Source organism: Nycticebus coucang, chromosome 24 (assembly GCF_027406575.1).
Source record: "Nycticebus coucang isolate mNycCou1 chromosome 24, mNycCou1.pri, whole genome shotgun sequence".
Classification (NCBI taxonomy): domain Eukaryota; kingdom Metazoa; phylum Chordata; class Mammalia; order Primates; family Lorisidae; genus Nycticebus; species Nycticebus coucang.
Genome location: NC_069803.1, coordinates 27,692,610 through 27,711,839, shown reverse-complemented (window position 1 = coordinate 27,711,839; position 19,230 = coordinate 27,692,610). Strand labels below are relative to the sequence as shown.

Genomic DNA, 19,230 nt, shown 5'->3' with positions numbered 1-19,230 from the left:
AGATTTTGAGATTCTCATTTCCACAGGATACTATAACAAGGCTCTCAACTTACCCTTTCCTAGAATACAAAGCAGAGTAAGGACAATGTACAAACTCATCAGACTGAAGCCGTAACTCGAACCACAATTTTTGGTGGGACTATGTATCAGAAAAGGACATAGGCTGGGCATGGTGGCTCACACCTGTAATCTAGCACTCTAGGAGGCCAAGGCAGGTGGACTGTTTGAGCTCACGAGTTCAAGACCAGCCTGAGCAAAAGCAGGACTCCATCTCTACTAAAAGTAGAAAAACTCCCAGGCTCAGGGGCTTATGCCTGTACTTCTAGTAGTTGGGAGGCCGAGGCAGGTGGATTGCCTGAGCTCACAGGTTTGAGACCAGCCTGAGCAATAGGGAGGACCCCCCATCTCTAAAAAAAAAAAAAACAAACATAACAAGGCATTCTGGCGGGCACCTGTAGTCCCAGCTACTTGGGAGGCTGAGCCAAGAGAATCATTTAAACCAAAGAGTTGGAGGTTGCTGTGAGCTGTGATGCCATAGCACTCTACTGAGGGAGACATAGTAAGACTGTCTCAAAAAAAAAAAAAAAAAAAAAAAAAGAAAGGAAAAGGAAAGGAAAGGAAAGGAAAGAAAAGAAAAGAAAAACTGAGGCAAGAGGATCACTTGAGCCCAGCAGTTAGAGGTTGCTGTGAGCTATGACACCACAGCACTCTACCCAGGGCAACAGCTTGAGACTCTCTCAAAAAATTAAAAAAGGAAAAAAAGAAAAGGACTACTTAGTGTCTCTGCTTCCAGAAGGGAGTAAGCTCCCACCAGACACAATCTTCCTGCAGACAGCAGCTATAAACTCTGGACAAAAATACCAAAAAAGCAAAAAATAACTTCCTGAAAGCATTAGAGAAGTAAGCAGAAAAACGATGGAGGGTGCTGAAATTTAGCAGGAGGGAATGACTGATACGAGGATTACTATTGCTTTTATCCTGGGAGTAGGCCAGAGTCAGCGCCACGGAGGACGCTTGAAACTCTCATGCAAAACCCATAGTCTTTCTGGCCTGAAGAATAAGAGGATTAAAGTGTCTGAGACAAACACAGCCCCTGGAAAGAAAGGAGGAAACTCCAGAAAGGAGCGAGCCAGGATGGGGAGCTCTAAGTTCTACGTCTAAACTGCCAGTTTCTGGCCCACCATGCACGTTTGGTGCAGCTTGTGAGCAAAGCAGCTAAATATAAAGGACCTCAAAAAAAAAAAAAAAAATAAATAAATAAATATAAAGGACCTCAACTAACAAGTGAGCTGCCACTCTAGAGACAGAACTTTTCGGTTTGAGTTTAACAACATTAACTGCCTGCCTGTGTAAAAAAAAAAATTTACACAATAAAAATCAAAGAAAACCATGCTGAGGCAGACATGTATCACAAACTGCTAAAAACCAAAGACAAAGTCTTGAAAGCAGTCAGAGAAAGCCCCACATTCCATACAAGGGAAAAACATGGAAACCATCAATGTATCTTCAGGAAAAAAATAAATAAGCAATAGGCACCATTTATGCCTATTGCTTAGTTGGGAATCTGAGCATAAGAGAAGCACGGATTACTCAGCATTTTCTGAAACTGCACGGAGGTTCCTGCGATGAGTCATTTGGCCAATATACTGATTTCTAATTATTCTCCCTAAAGGACTGAAATCTGAAAGACTGCCTGGGAACCACCCCTGTGCTAAATTTATATAAAGATTTATTAACCTTAACGTAATGAATAGGTTATATCTACATCTAGAAGGAAAAAAACACTCTGTGATGTATCATAACAGTGCCATTTTCTTCGGGGACAGAGGGCTACCAGTCTCTCTCCACCCCTGATAACTGGCTCTACCCCAAAGAAATCAGTAATTTTGCCTGCTACCCAAACACCTGCTTCTCTTAAACAGAAAGTAAAATCAAAATATTTAGAGAATAGAGGGACATTCTCCAGCATGAAGTTGTTTCCTCTTGGCCTCCAACTTGGAAAGTTTCTGGCATCTTCCAACTAGGTATTGTATTATTGCAACGAGCTGTCCAATAATCAAAGAGGACTACTTACTTCCCACTGGAGTTAAAAGAAAGGATTAGTTCTGGTAAATTCTCTGATGAATTTCAGTCATTGTTAACCAGGTGGCATCAGCTTCTCTACATCACTATCAAAATTAAACTCAGAGAAAAAATGGAAAACAAAAGCTGCTTTATCATCACCTTTTCATGGAACAAATCCTTTTTTTTTTTAATTAATGACATCCATAAAGTTGAAATTAAAAAGAAAAAAGTAAAATTTATTTGAGAAATCTATAATAGAAATGTCCCTTTTTACAAAAACTTTTTTTTTTTTTGCAGTTTCTGACTGGGGCTGGGTTTGAACCCGCCACCTCTAGCATATGGGACGAGCGCCTACTCCCTTGAGCCACAGGCACCGCCTGTCAAAAACGTTTCTTAATACACAAGATAAACTCTAAGATCAAAAGTCTTTATAACCCTACAGTTTTTCAACAGTCTCAGGTTATAAAGTAAATGATAAAATACAAGAAAAGATCAGCAGCAATAGTAAGAAAGAAAATCTAAATCAAAAGGTTGTTAGGTACTTTGTCCAGGAATAAGTGAAGCAGTAACAGTTACTTCACCAAGAGTAATAATGTGGAGGACACGAGTCTTTATCAGTGCAGTTAGTTAAAGCTGTCCATGACGCAGGCAGAACACACACACTGGCTTCCATCACCTTTGACATTTAAGGAGTAAGGAAGACTCATATATATTCACGGGGCACCTTTCTAGAATCCCTCCTTATCTTGGATTTCTCTTTAACCCTGAGGTCAAAAGCTTATCAAAGATCACAGAGTAACTACTTAATCCCAGGTCTGTATCAATGCAAGTCTCAAAATTTTCTTACTATACCATGCTGCTTAGAAAATAATTCAGATGAATTAGTTCAACAAAATAAATTTTCTAAAAACTGAAATTGTAGCAATGCATGGGCCATCAGACTTTTTTGCCCTTCTCTGCTACCTTTTCTGGCAAGTACTGATGCTGTAAGGCAATTAGTTGACAATCTGCTTCAGACTTGCTCTAAGGCTGCCCGTTTGAGACACACGGGTGGCCATCTCTCTTCTAGATTGCCAGTTTAATTCAGCAGGTAGATAAACAAAACCCTCAGAACTAAAGCCCTGTCCTGCATATTTGGCTATGATTTTCCTATAAAATACAGCACTTACCCATGAGAGACCACCTAGAAAATAACCTACAAGACACTCTAGAAAAGAATGTTCAGGTGGAGTTGGTCGTCCAACTCTCACATATCAAATCCCAAATCCAGTCTTCTGAAAAACTTCTATAATTTTCTGGGAGATGACACAGGTCTTCTTCCTAAATCCTACAGGAAGTGATTAAAGCAGCAGTTTCTAGAATCAGATACACTGAAGTTCAGCTTCTCCACTACTCACCTGACCATTGGCAAACCAATCTCTCTACGTCTCAGCTCCCACAGATATAAAATGAAGGCACAGTGGTAAGAAGTCACATAATGTTAACTATAGTGCCAAGATCCTAAATGTTACCTTTCCCATCACTGTTACCATCATCAACGGGAGAAGTCCATGGGATTACGGAAGGGGTTTTGTAAACCTGCAGGGCTCCCGTATCAGTTTCGGTTTTGGAGGGCCTTGGGAGATTTAGGAATTGAGTAGCAGCAATGGAACTGGCAAGGCCGGGAAAGGCAGCGAGCACAGGGAGTTCATGGGGAACAGACTCTGTATAGGCTTTAAAAAAAAAAAAAAAAAAATGTATATTCCTCTCTACTAAAAGTTAAGATAGCTAAAGAAAGATGGAAAATGGACTATAAGAGAAATACCATCCCATGCAGTAAACAAACTCCTCCTTTTTCTATTACCATGATGGGGACACCAATGTCAGGCCACAGAAGGTCGTCTGAGGGCAGCTTGGGAGAATTCCACACCACCACCACCTTGTTCAGGTACGGGAGGCCGTTCAGTCTCTCTAAGGAGTTCATAAGCACCTCCTCCCGCTCATAAGTCAGCATCACCACCGTGAATTGCTCTCGTGGAACATTGCCTCCAAGTGCTGCCTGGAACTCCTTGCCAGAACCCCCAGCTCCACCACCAATAGGCCGAAATCCAGTTCCTGAGCCCAAAAATTTGGCCTCTGAGGGCAACACAGGATCAAAGGGTGTGTGGGGGAAAAGATGGAAAGGCCCTGGAGCAGAGTTCCAGCTGCGGTGAAAGTCAGTGACAGTCAAAGTGAAGTTGCGGAGGTATTTGGGTGAGGCATAGGGTGGCTCCGTTTCTACTGGCCCCAGGTCTAGGTCCCCGTTGTCAGCCATGTTGGGGTCAGTTCCCGCAGCCTTGCCTGAACGATGGGGGATCTCAGCTGCTGCCTCTTCCCGGATGGGAGCAGCTGGGATCTGTATGCGAGTCCTGATCATAGCCAGCACGGTGTTAAAAATACTGTCAGCGGTGGAGAAATAAGTCTCCCAGAGAAAGCGGCCTTGCCGCCTCATAGCCAGAAGGTCACTATCAGAGAGACTCCTTAACAGGAAGTGAACCTCAGTAACACGTGGCTTGGGCACCACCAGGGCTGCCTCGCTCCACTGCAGCGTGTCCTGGTATGGGAGCTGCACTTGCTCCCCCAACACCACCGGGACAGCCCCAACCTCCAGGGCTTCAAAGAGCCGTGTTGCACACCCAGATGAGATGACCAAGTGAGGGTCCCCAGGGGTGATGATGAGGGCAAAGGTGGAAAGCTTCAGCAATTCCAAGCGGTCCTCCCGCTCCCCGCACAGTGCCCACTCGGTAGGCAGACTGGGCTTAGGCTGGTTTTTGCAGGTAAATTCTACCAGGACTTGATCTAGTTTGCTGTCCTGTACGGCCTTCAGGGTGGCAATGATCCTGTCGTCATAGTCGGCTGGAGGATCGCCCTCCATTTCTTCTTCAAAGGAGCGTGCCTCCTGAAGGCTGGATCTCAGGGATTCGATCTTCTCACCCTGAAAGGTGAAGAGGTATTTCCGCTTCACTGGCACCTGTGGTGGGATCTCCATGAAGTTGGGCTCGGACATGGCATGGACCAGTGGTGACACGGCCAGGTCAAAGCCAGGCCTATACTGGGCAGCGTAGAAAGTGGACTGGGCCACCATGGCCCGGCCTGTGCTGACATTGTACAGTAAGTTCTGTGTGTATGATTTCCGTGACAGATTGATGAGGACATGGTTGTGTCCGTCTGTCCGCCAGTGTGGCAGAGAATACAACTGCTTCTCAAGTTCAGCAGGTCGTAGCACAGCTGGCTCCTGCATCTCTCCCACTAACATCACGTACAGACAGGCGATGTCTGCGTTTTCGGTAACATAAACGTTGGCCCGCACCGTAGCCTGAAAAGCCTGCTTAACCAAGGGGTCCAGGTAGCTGCCAAGGGCAAACTGGTCACTGTCATAGACATAGACTGGAAAACCAGAGGTGAGAGGGCAACGAGAATAATCAAAACAGTTATGCAGCCGGCAGCCCCGGATGACCTTCGGGGGAGGAAGGCCGGCATCCTCCTTCTCTGGGAGCAATCGGATGGGCAGAGAGAGTTTGGGCTGATTTTGGGCCATCAGCTCCTTGTAGGAATGTTCAGTCTGGCTAATGACGTTCTTCAGCTGCAGCAGGTCCTGCTTGGCGTTCTCAATGCTCTTCTTACAGGCTTCGATCTTCAGATTCAGCTTGGCGATTTCGCTGTTCAGCTCTTGCCGCTTGGCTTCCAGCTGTAAGAGCTCTTCACTCACTGACTCACGAATGCGGCAAAGATCCAGCACGTGCTTTACCTCGCAGAGCTCGTTACCAGCCCGTGGGCCAAAAATCCGCTTGCCGGCCTCATCGGCCTCATCCAGAGTAGTGAGATAATAGTGAGCAATGAGGGGGAAAAACACCAGGATAACGAAGAGCGTGAAGCTGAGCCAGGTGAGGCGGATGCGGCTGGACCACCGCAGCATGCAGGTCTGGCCTCCGTTCCCTGGCCCCCCATTCCGCAACATGGTATAGCCCGTCATGAGGGCCTTGTGGCTCCTGCCCCTCTGCTCACGTCGGGTCACTGGCCATAACCATGAGCTTCTACTCGACAAAACTCAACCTCGTTTTCATTCACACGGTAGTTTCCAGAAGAGTTAGTGTGCTCCTGGTACAAGGCACCAGATAAAATGGAAATTTCATTTTCCTCAGCTGCAATTGAAATGGTCTCTGATCCTATTCCAGCAGATTTTAAGTCCTGGTTGTTGACCAAAAAACATGTCCTTCATCTTTATCAAATGGTAAAAGTTACCACATTGCGCCTGGGATGAAAGGAAGGAGGTTCCTGATGATGAAACCCAGGAAAAGTATCCTGGACCCGGAGCGACTTTTTCAACTGCCATAGCTCCCGTCCCTTGGTTTTGCTGACCAACAAACACGCATAGTTTCTACTCAAAGCAAAATAGTGGCTGGTTGGACAGGAAGAGATGCCTCCTCCCATCAATGTCTTTGTCAACACTCAGGCCTGCAGAAAAAGAACCATGTCAGTCTTAAAGAGATTCAACATCCACCCCCCAGTACGTTTACAGAAAACCTTAAACCTTATAATAATACAGAACTATGGGTGAAACACTGGCATGTATCTTAAAGAACATTTTAAGGCCAGTGGACAGACTTTGTTTGGTGTGGGTATTTTACTTGTGGTTAGAAAGAAATGGGAAAAGTAAGTGCTCAAAACAGCTTCAGTTTACACCCACTGGCCATCCGCCCTCTTCCTAGTTAGCTGGACGTAGGGCGGCATTAGGACCCTGACATTATGATCAACTGAAACCAACCCAGGGCAGATGTCAGCAGTGATTCTATTCTAGCCCTGGGCACCATCTTCCTAACCAACCTAACGCTGACCTTCACTCCTAACATGAAAGTCTCCTTTTGAACTATTTAACAACAACAACAACAAAAAAAAAAGACCCTGAGAAGCTCAGTTCTTGGAGTTGAAAAGGGATGAGGAGAATTCGTTTGATCTCTACCCAGCAGTAGACACCGTAATCCAGGGACAAACCGTACTTCCCTGCTTGCTCGTTTATCTTCCATTAACAGACACCATGTGCTCTTTCTTAAAATATAAATAGCAACTTGGTCTTTTAGAAAGAACACTATACTTGGAAGTGAGAGGCATTATTCCTCATCCTTTGGGAACAGACTTGCTATCAGACCTCAGTTTCCTAAGCTTCTAAAATGGAGGTAAGTGCACAGAGCTAACAGAACACATCTTACGTTGCTATGAAAACAAAGCACAGAGGGTGTGAGGTACGTTAGGCTAATCAATTCCAAAACAATATCCCGTTCTCTGACCTATCACAGGCTACAGAAACCTTTCCCTTGTGTTCCTTCAAATTCAACACATCTAGAAGAATTCACAATATTCTGTGGCAGAGAACATCCCTGATTTTTTCATTCATTTCTTCCAAAAACTATTCACCATACTAAGATACACTTAAGTGTTAACTGTGGGATAATCCATAATGTGTGATAATCCTGGACCTCATGGAACTTCCTTTAGCTTAAGGTAGGTTACTACAGGAGTATATAAAACAAGCAGCACGCCAGAGGCACAGTCACTGTCCGGTCTCTGCCTTTATTAATGATGTGTAACTATTAAAGGTTCGGTACCGTCTTCTCTCCATCTAAGGAAAAACAAAAAGTTGATGACACTGTAACTAAAAGGTTTAAGGATCTGGATAATCTCAACTTGGGTAATTAACAGCTGACCTAATACTCCAGCAAATATAAACGGGTATTTCTAAAGCATTTACATCATCCTTTAGATTCAAATGTTTAAATCTCTTGTCGCTTTCAAAACAATATTCCTCTTCTTACGATCAAATCATAAAGAAACAATGGAGTAGAAGAAAAGAAGAAAGCATTATCAAAGCCATCTAGCCGATTCCTTCCTTCCTCACCGCGTTTCAGGATCCTTCTGTAGCTTACGTAGCATCACACTTCAGTACACAATCTTGAGATAGTGAACTCCAGGGCTTGCTTTCCTGAGATAAAATAGAAAAATTACACACTATTCAAAAAATACTATATACTGAAGGAGCTATTAAAGAATTTATTTACTGCACCCTATTAAAAGGCTTCCCTTATGTAGATGAGGCAACCCAAGTATTCACTGCCCAGAGGCTCCCTGCAATGAAAGGGGGACTATTAATTAACACACTGGGACCACAGTATAAACTGGGGCTCTGGCAGGCAAACCATCCAGATATACCCATTTTGGGGCTCTAAGAGGGAATAAAACAAAACACTAAAATATGGAAAAGTCCTTCCTTTTTAAAAGTATATACTAGCCATGCATGGGGCTCACACCTATAATCATAGCACTTTGGGAGGCTGAGGTTGAAAGACTGCTTGAGCCCAGGAGTTCGAGACACACCTAGGCGACAAAACAAGACCCTATCTCTATAAAAAGATAAAACAAAAAATAAGCCAGGTGTGGCATCACACACAGCTGTAGTCCCAGCTACTCTGGGAGGCTGAGGCAGGAGAATCACTTGAGCCCAGGAGTTTGAGGCTGCTGTGAGCTGTGATTATACTACTGACTCTGCTCCAGCCAGCCAGGCAACAGTGAGACCCTGTCTCAGAAAAAATAAGAAAAAAGAAAAAAGTATATACTCCAAAATAAGCAAGATAAGGGTGGTGAGGAGTGTCTGAATGTACAGATGAACTAAATCAGCCTTAAGCTGACTGCTGTTGACACTGGATGACAGGTGCAGGGGGCAGTTTATTATGCCTTCGGCTTTTGCCTATGTTTGTGATTCTTCATAATAAAAACTCAATATCACAAAGTCTAAACAAAGATTTTAAAGTAATTTGGAAATTGACTACACTCGGTCTACTATTTCCAGTGTTAGCAACTTACACATAAGGAGAGCTAGGAGTATTATAACAAATGTTCTAATAGAAACCAATAATGCAACAATAATTCAAAAGAATTTGTCTCATGAAGTTCCATCTCTTCTACTGGAATAAGGCAAAAATGTCATCAACATCCAACAGTATGAGCTGGGCATAGTCACTCATGCCTGTAATTTGGGCACTTTGAGAGGTTATGGCAAGAAGATCATTCGAGGTAAGGTATTTAAGATCAGCCTAGTCAACATATCAAGACCCCATCTCTTAAAATACTTTTTTGTTTGCAATCAGCCAGGAGTACGCCACCTCTAATCCCAGCTACTCAGTGGGCAAAGGTGGGGGGATCCATTGGCCCAGGAGTTCAAGGCTGGAGTGAACTATGATTCGGCCACTGTTCTCCAGCCTGGGCAACAGAGCAAGACCTCATCTCTTAAAAAAGAAAGACCAGGGCGGCACCTGTGACTCAAGGAGTAAGAAAGTCCAGGTTCAGCGCTCATAGCACAATGGTTACAGTGCCAGCTACATACACCAAACCAGCCAGGGCCAGCTAAACCACAATGACGATTGCAACAAAAAATAGCCGGGTGTTGCAGTGGGCACCTGTAGTCCCAGCTACTTGGGAGGCTAAGGCAAGAGAATCACTTAAGCCCAAGAGTTGGAGGTTGCTGTGAACTGTGATGCCACAGTACTCTACGGAGGGCAACATAATGAGACTGTCTCAAAGAAAAAAAAAAAAAAAAAAAAAAAAAGAGTCCAATAGCAAAACCTTTCCTTTCTAAGCAGGTAATTATTTCAAGCCCAAAAGAAAACCCTCAGACTCTCTACTGTCGCTAGAAAATGACAATGAATATATTAGCATCTAGAAATGTCACTGAAACACTGATTAGGAACAATCTTCAGAGATGTTCTAATTGCAAAGACAACATGTATGTCTTATTAAATCTCAGTCACCTGCCACAGCATTTGATGCCTACTCTGTCACCAAGCTGCTGCTCCTGCCCCTATAATGCACTGCACACAGGGCCACCAGGGCCATCTTCTTAGACCTCGGATTAGACGCCTCCTCTCTCCCCTCCAGCAACATTCTCACTGGCTTTCCAGTGTACGGGTAGCCCTTCCTAACTAGCCCCGAGGACCTATCCATCTCACTTGCCACCGCTGTTCCCTGTGGTCGTCACTCAACCTCAGCTAGGCTGGTGCTGTCAGCTCCTTCACATCAAGCCCTTCACTGCCTCACCATCTTCACGTTGCTGTTCCTTTTGTTAAGTCCTTCCCCAGACTTTTCCCTAGTTGACACTTTCTCCTCCTTCAGGTCTTAATTTTCTTGACATTCACATTTAAAGTTGACTTTCCTCCCCGTGGACATTTTCCAGCATTTTTCTGTTGATTTCCTTCATAACATCTTTTCATTTATTCATTACCAACCTTCCCCACCAAAACCTAATCCTTGGAAAAGCAGAGACCTTGTCTGTGTGGAGAGCTGCTGTAACCACCAGCACCCAGCACAGGATCTGGCACCCTGGAAGGGCTCTGTAAATGTTTACTACATAAATGCATTGGTATCATCCATCAGTCCCTTCCCTGATTTCTGTACTTTTCTGGTGTTCTACCTGACTCATTCTGACTCTTTCTGTTTTGCTAGCACCTAGTTTTCCTCTGCCTCACACTGAAAGTATTCCCCAAGGCTCTGCACATAATCTGTGAATGAATCCATCCACTTACACAGCTCTAACCGTCATCAGGCGACCACCAACTGACCTGTCTTTGAGTTCACTAATCCACTCTTCTGCTAGAAACAACCTGCTGTTAATTCCATCTGATAAATTATTAATTTCAGGCATTGTATTCTTTAGGGCTAGAATCCCTTTAAGACCGCTTTTTACAGATTTGGTTTCTCAACTGAACTTCTACATCTGTTTTTTTTTCCCCCCCTATCTTTTCCATAGCACATATAAGACTTTCTTATCTGCTAACTCCAACATCTGGGCCACCTGTGGCTTTGATTGTATTATTTTATTTTTTCTCTTAACCATTGCTCAGTTTCCTCTTCTATGCAATTAACTTTGGTTCTTTTTTTTTTTTTTTTTTTTGTAGAGACAGAGTCTCACTTTATGGCCCTGGGTAGAGTGCCGTGGCCTCACACAGCTCACAGCAACCTCCAACTCCTGGGCTTAAGTGACTCTCTTGCCTCAGCCTCCTGAGTAGCTGGGACTACAGGCGCCCGCCACAACGCCCAGCTATTTTTTGGTTGCAGTTTGGCTGGGGCTGGGTCTGAACCCGCCACCCTCGGTATACGGGGCCAGCGCCCTACTCACTGAGCCACAGGCGCCGCCCAACTTTGGTTCTTTTAAACACAATGCCTCACACACAATACAGACTGGAGTACATGCAATTATCCCAAGGGAGCACGCGCCTTTTATTATTCAGAGACCCTCAGGATCCCTAGAAATACTTTTTGCATGGAAGTTTACTATAATTGGGATTAGTATCAGCCACTCAACTTTAAATTATTTTTATTGTGGTAAAATATGTATAACAAAATTTGCCATTTTAACCTCTTTTTTTGCAGTTTTTGGCTGGGGCTGGGTTTGAACCTGCCGCCCCCGGCATATGGGGCCCGTGCCCTACTCCTTTGACCCACAGGCCCTTTTTTTTTTTTTTTTTTGGGGGGGCGCCATTTTAACCATTTTTAAGTGTACAAATCAGTGTCATTAATTACATTCCCAATTTTGTGCAAGCATCATCACTATTTCCAAAACTTTTTCAGAAAACAGAATTTTCTTTTTCCCCCAAACAGAAATTCTGTAATCATTAAATAGTAACTTTTCATTCCTCCTTCCTTCCGGTAGCCACTAATATACTTTCTGCCTGTTTAGAATTGGGAATCAGACAGTATTTGTTCTTTCATGATTAGCTGATTTCACCTAGCACAGTATTCCCGAGGTCCATGCATACTGCAGCATGTATGAAACTTCATTCCTTTTTATGACTGAGTGACATCCCAGAGGGCAGACAGACCATCATTCTGTTTATCCACTTACCTGTTGATGGACGTGCCCTTGCAACCTTTTCTCCAGCTTCTTAGCTCTTAGTTAATACTTGCCTAGCTTAATTTTTTCCATTCTTTTGCCAACAAATTTTCCATGACCTTGCTTTTTGGGTACCTCTTACAAACATTTAAAAACAAGCTCTGGGTGGCGCCTGTGGCTCAGTGAGTAGGGCGCTGGCCCCATATACTGAGGGTGGCGGGTTCAAACCCAGCCCCGGCTAAACTGCAACCAAAAAAAAAAATAGCCGGGCGCTGTGGCGGGCGCCTGTAGTCCCAGCTGCTCGGGAGGCTGAGGCAGCAGAATCGCGGAAGCCCAAGAGCTAGAGGTTGCTGTGAGTCCTGTGACATCACGGCACTCTACCGAGGGCGGTAAGGTGAGACTCTGTCTCTACCAAAAAACAAAAACAAAAAAACAAGCTCTTGTTTTTCTCAAGACAACGTCAGCATGACAGTCTTTCCAACAGCTTCTGCTCTGCTACGCACTTCCATCCACGTGGTACGAGGAGATGTTCTTCTACCCGGTCTCACTTTGTGCCCTAAAATCTGAGCACTCTGGGAAGAGGGGGAGGACTGTTTGAGTCCAGGAGTTTGAGAGCAGCCTTTGCAATATATTGAGACCCTGCCTCCACAAGAAAAAAGAAAAATTAACTGGGCATGGTGGCACATGCCTATGGTCCCAGCTCCTTGAGAGGCTAAAGCAGGAAGATTGCTTAAACCCAGGAGTTTGAGGCTGCAGTGAGTTATGATCACACCACTGCACTTCAGCCTAAGTGACAGTGTGAGATTCTGTCAAAAAAAATAATAATTTTCTTTTTGGAGACAGAGTCTCACTCTCACACCCTGGGTAGAGTGCCATGGCATCATAGTTCACAGCAACCTCAAACTCTTGGACCCAATCCTCTTGCCTCAGCCTCCCAAGTAACTGGGTCTACAGGTGCCCACCACAACCCCCAGCTATTTTTTCTATTTTTAGTAGAGACAGGGTCTCACTTTGTTGCCCTGAGTTGAGTGCTGTAGTGTCACAGCTCACAGCAACCTCAAACTCTTGGGCTTAAGCAATTCTCTTGCCTCAGTCTCCCAAGTAGCTGTGACTACATGTGACCGTCACAAAGCCCACCTCTTTTTTTGTTGTTGCAATTGTCATTGTTTTAGCTGGCCCGGGCCAGGTTTGAACCCACCAGCCTTGGTGTATGTGGCCAGCGCCCTGCCACAATAAAAATTTTTTATTTATTTATTTTTTTTTTTTTTGCAGTTTTTGGCCGGGGCTGGGTTTGAACCCGCCACCTCTAGTATATGGGGCTGGCGCCCTACTCCTTGAGCCACAGGCGCCACCACACAATTTTTTAATTTATTTATTTTTTTTGCAGTTTCTGGCTGGGGCTAGGTTTGAACCCGCCACCCCCGGTATATGGGGCCAGCACCCTACTCCTTTGAGCCACAGGCACCGCCCCCACAATAAAATTTTTTAAAAAGTAAAAACCATTCTTGCCTTGTAGGCTGTTTAAAAAAAAAATAAAAAAAAAAGAAGGGCGGCGCCTGTGGCTCAGTCGGTAAGGCGCCGGCCCCATATACCGAGGGTGACGGGTTCAAACCCGGCCCCGGCCAAGCTGCAACCAAAAAATAGCCGGGCGTTGTGGCGGGCGCCTGTAGTCCCAGCTGCTCGGGAGGCTGAGGCAAGAGAGTCACTTAAGCTCAGGAGTTGGAGGTTGCTGTGAGCTGTGTGAGTCTACCGAGGGCCATAAAGTGAGACTCTGTCTCTACAAAAAAAAAAAAAAAAAAAAAAAAAACCTGCCACAACCCAGATTCAGCTACCAGGCCACAGTTTGCCAACTTCTGGTCTAGTTCATTAATTCTCTCTTTAGCGTCTAAACTGCTCTTTATAACCCACCCACCCACCCCCGGGTTTTAATTTCAATGACTATTTTACATCTCCAGAAATTCTAACTGCCTTTTTTATTTTTTCATTTGCCTGCATTTTATGACAGCACTTTGCTTTTTGTTATGTTTTCTACTCCTCTCTTCGTGGATTTAGTCTGTTCTATCAGCTACTTCTTGCTCACAGAAGCACGGCGGGCTGTCTCCCTCCTGTGCTGTCATTCTGAACTGTGCTCATCCAGGGCAGTGATTCACTTCTGGGAAGTCTATGTGGCTTGGGTTGAGGATGGTTTCTCTGGAAATAGATATTTCTGTCATTCTCAGCCTTGGACCACTTTTTATGTGAATATCTCATTCTACACACCTCTAGACCACATAGGTGTCACAAATTTAAACAACACCCACGTGAAGGGAACCTACAGCCAGGAGCTCCCAGGAGACCCCTATCCCCTCCATCAATCTGGGATCCTTGCTAAGAAATGGCTCTGTGCGCTAGTGAACAGATTTTTTTTGCGTCTACACTTTTACGGACTGGTTAGCCCTTTGATGATCCATACTTGTATCTGTTATCTCAGTTCTAATACTCAGATTCAAAGCTTTTTTTCTCGTTTCTGAAAAAATTAAAACAAAAGCTTAAAAAACTAGCAAACGTCTTCAGATGACAGCATTAGACTGCTCACCAGACGCTTGGATTTTCCATCCCTAAGACCCTCTTTTTTTTGAGCAGTCTCACTTTGTTCCCCTTGGTAAAGTACCATGGCATCACAGCTCACAACCACCTCAAACTCTTGGGCTCAAGTGGTCCTCTTGTCTCAGCCTCCCAAGTAGCTGGGATTGCAGGCACCCACCACAATGCCCAGCTATTTTTAGAGACAGGGGTCTGGCTCTGATTCAGGCTGGTATCAAACTCATGAGCTCAGACAATCCACCAGTCTGGGCCTCTCAGAGTGCTAGGATTATAGGCATGAGCCACCGTGCCCGGCTAACCCCTCATTTTTAATGAGATTTATTGTGGAGAGTACAATATGCATTTTGTAATAGAGACTTTTATATCTAGCCTGCAAAACCAGAGATCTCCATCAGCATTGTTTGTTTGTTTTGAGACAGAATCTCACCACATCACCCTCAGTAGAGTGCTAGGGCATCACAGCTCACAGCAACCTCAAACTCTTGGCTTAAGTGATTCTCTTGCCTTAGCCTCCGAGTAGCTGGAACTACAGGCACCCACCACAATGCTTGGCTATTCTTTTGTTGTTGCAGTTGCAGAGCCATCATCAGTATTGTCTGTATGCGTGTTTAAAGATTTTTACAAAAATGGGATTATCATGGCTCAGTGCCTGTGGCTCAAGCGGCTAAGGCGCTAGCCACATACACCTGAGCTGGCAGGTTTGAATCCAGCCCAGGCCCGCCAAACAACAATGACCGCTGCAACCGAAAAATAGCCAGGTGTTGTGGCGGGCACCTGTAGTCCCAGCTACTTGGGAGGAGGAGGCAGGAGAATCATTTGAACCCAGGAGTTGGAGGTTGCTGTGAACTGTGATGCCACAGCACTCTACCCAGGGCGACAGCTTGAGGCTCTATCTCAAAAATAAATAAATAAAAAGGAGGATATCATATTCTTTTTGGTAACCATTTGACTTATACCAACAATAGTCTAATATCCCACATCACTAGACACTCTTCAGTGGTTCACAAACTTCCTAATGCCGCGACCCTTTCATACAGTTCCTCATGTTGTGGTGACCCACAATGAAAATAATTTCATGGTTGGGGGTCACCACAACATCAGGAACTCTATGAAAGGGTCGCAGCATTAGGAAGGTTGAGAACCACTGCTCTACAGGATCGTTAATAGTGGATACCATCCCATAACACAGATCACAATTTATTCAAGAAACGCCCTTTTGTTGGACATGTTTCCAGATCTTCATCATCATAACCAATGCTACAGTGATTATTCCTGCAGCCACCTTTGTACACTCACACATTTTTTAACATGAAATTTTTTTTAATGACTTGTCTACTAGAAAGATAAGCTGTCCTGCCCACAGCAATGCAGAGAGCATCCACATGATAGCTTGTTATTGGTGTGACAGCGAGAGTTACCACCACCCAGCACCCACGGGCTCCCTGACATTTTCCACTCTGCCTTGCAGTTTGGTTAGGGGACCTAAGACCACTTCTTCAGGTATGTGAGTAGAAGTGACACCATTTATAGTCAAAGGCAGATAAGAACAGGCATGGATTCTCTCTCACTACCCTCAGCTGAGAGGCTAAAAGCAAAACCTCCCCAACGATGCAGCTGCCAGTTAGAACCAAAGCAGGCCTCATTCCCCAGCGGAGGGACACCACTGAGAGGAGCCACCTGACCCACATCAGAGACGTGAGTGAGAAATAAGCTTTTATTAAACACTGAAATTTTAGATTCTTTTGCTATAATTAAGCATTAATTTAACCAATCTAATTGAATTTCACTTTTTCAAAAATCTTACTAGATTTAGTAGGTAGACTGTCATTCTTGTTTTCATTTGCATTTATTCTTATTGGACGTTGAACAATTTGTTTATTGAATATCTGTACATCTCTTTTCATGCACCGCTGGTTCATGTTTTGCCAATTTTTCTATTTTTAAAACTGCTTATTCCCCATGTTAATTCTCTTGCCCTCATAATATCATTTGCAAGGTCATCTGTAATCCAGGTTTGCTCTGCCTGTTCACCCTATTGTAGACTACTCCCCATGTTCAAATCATGAAGCTTTCCAGCACTGTCCCAATGTAAAGAAAACTGGCTCCAGTGTGGTCTTACCCCAGTCTTCCTCATCTCACTACACAGTAGGAACACTGACAGACACTGGAAACACCACTTTCACTCTTTTCCTCTTATCCAATCCTACTACCCTCGTGGGCCATTTCAAGTCTTACCTCTTTCATAAAATTACAATGGATTTTCCAATTCTCTAAATTCCCACTATACTCAGTAGATATCAGAGGACTCAGAATTTAACGAAATGTGAATTAAGTTGTTTTGCTTTTCCTTTTTTTTTTTGAGACTGAGTCTCACATCACTATGTTGCCCTCAGAGTGCTGTGGCGTCACAGTCCATAGCAACCTCAAACTCCCGGGCTTAAGTGATTCTCTTGCCTCAGCCTCCAAAGTAGCTGGGACTACAGGCGCCTGCCACAATAGCCGGCTATTTTGTTGTTGCTGTTGTCACTGTTTAGTAGGCCCGGGCCGGGTTCATACCCGCCAGCTTGAATGTATGTGGCTGGTGCCCTAACCACTGAGCAACAAGCGCCGAGCCATGCATTAGTTTTATTTGGGTAAGTTATTTCACTCCAGCTAGATTAAAAATTCCTTACAAAATTGTTTTTGCCACCCCTTTTGAAATCCCCCTATAGACTATCACCAGGACCAAGTCAGTGCTCAATATATGACGATACCAGTTGAAAGTCTCAGTTTACATTTTTGTCCCCAGTCAAGTTTGAAATATGGACCTACATGGACTTGGTTCAAATCAAATCATATACTGTAAAATAAAAAGAGGATTTCAGAGTTAGGAGGAGATTGGGTGGCGCCTGTGGCTCAGTGAGTAGGGCGCCGGCCCCATATACCGAGGATGGTGGGTTCAAGACCAGCCCCGGCTGAACTGCAACCAAAAAATAGCCGGGCGTTGTGGCGGGCACCTGTAATACCAGCTGCTCGGGAGGCTGAGGCAGGAGAATCGCGGAAGCCAAGAGCTAGAGATTGCTGTGAGTCCTGTGACATCATGGCACTCCACTGAAGGTGGTAAAGTGAGACTCTGTCTCTACAAAAAAAAAAAAAAAAAAAAAAAAAAAGGAGGAGATCTGAAGGCTATACGGTCTTACAGCTATACTACCTGGCTCAGGGCTCAGCCTTGAAAATTTAGGTATGTGGGGGTGGCACCTGTGGCTCAAAGGGGTAGGGCGCCAGTCCTATATGCCAGAGGTAACGGGTTCAAACCCAGCTCCGGACAAAAAAAATACTGCAAAAAAAAAAAAAAAAAAAAAAGAAAAAAAATTTTAGGAATGTTACATAAGCTGAGTCCATTTCCTCCTTTGAAAAGTGATTTTAAAAATCCCCGCCTACCACCAGCATTATGACAAAGATTAAATAAGATTATAGATGAAAAGTGTGGGCCACAACTAAAAGTAGTGCTAAGAAGAAAATTTATGCATGAAATGCTTACATTAGAAAAGAGGAAAAGTCTCAACTCAGTAACCTATGCTTCTACAAGGCACCAAGAAAAAGAACAAACCCGAATGGGAGGAAGAGCAGAAATCAATGAAATAAACAGTAACAAAAAAAAAAAAAAAAAAAAAAAAAAAAAAATCAATAAGACAACCCACAAGAATGACAAAGAAAGAAACCCACAAATCACCAGTATCAGGAATCGACAAGGGCCCCTTACTATGGTCTGTGCAGGCAAAGATGGTGAGGGGAGCCCACAAATAACCCCAAATGCCCCAATGGAATGGAGTCCTAGAACTATTAAATAAATGGACTTCATAATTTAAAAACTCCCAGAAAATTAATCTCTAGTCCCAAATGGTTTCACTGAAAAATTCTACTAAACATGTAATGAAAAATAAACACCCATTCTGCTCACTCTCTTCTAGAGGATGGAACATTTTCTACTTCATTTCATAAACCTAGCATTACCCTAATGCCAAAATCAAAGACAATAATAAAAAATAAAAATTACAAACACATCTCTCATGAATATAAGCACAAAAATACTTAAATATAGTGTAATAGAATTCTATCACACTGCATTTAAGTAGAGAAGTATTCAAGTAGGAGTGTGTTATTTTAATATAGTCGATCCTATCAGAAACATAAAAATTCTCTCCATTTATTCATATTTCCTTACTTTCCCTGTCAGAGCATCCTGTCTCTCAGCCTACTGCCCGTACCCCACCCTGTGAGTCTGCACCTTACATCCCTCCATCACCCCCACTCCTGGTGTCCGTCACACGCTCCTTCCCACTACTCCCTAAATACACAGGTTTGCCCTTGGCCCTCTTCTCACTGTCTCCACCTCCTAGACTTGGCCATCAGCTTCAGGGAGCCGCCCTAACTGGACAACTCTCAAATTGGACTTTCCCATCTTCACCTCCCTCCTGACAGCTCTTTCTAATGGTCAGCAACACAGACATCTCCGGGGAGGTGTGTCCACAGTGCAGCCTGCAGGCCCCGTAAGGACGATGCGGAGGACTGTCCTGCTCGTGGTGGCGGATGTCCTGAGAAGTACACACGGACCTTTTTTTGTTTATCGGTTTTCATTAGTATTTGTGTGTTTAGTGTGTGGCCCAACGTGCCTCAGAACACCTGTAAGTGCCAGTGGCACATTCTCT

At 44.2% G+C, this 19,230-nt stretch overlaps 1 protein-coding gene across 3 annotated transcripts in view; it reads right to left on the bottom strand.

Moving 5' to 3' along the window:
- The window catches only part of EXTL3 (exostosin like glycosyltransferase 3), a 97,523-nt gene that overhangs the window by 29,805 nt on the left and 48,488 nt on the right, over positions 1-19,230 (bottom strand). For all 3 annotated transcript variants that reach the window (XM_053578421.1, XM_053578422.1, XM_053578420.1), the window contains exons 2-3: positions 7,976-8,059; positions 3,908-6,537 (exon numbers count right to left, since the gene is read on the bottom strand). In XM_053578421.1, coding sequence (XP_053434396.1) covers positions 3,908-6,055 — 2,148 coding nt within the window. In that variant the 5' untranslated portion in view covers positions 6,056-6,537; positions 7,976-8,059. The remainder of the gene's footprint in view (positions 1-3,907; positions 6,538-7,975; positions 8,060-19,230) is intronic.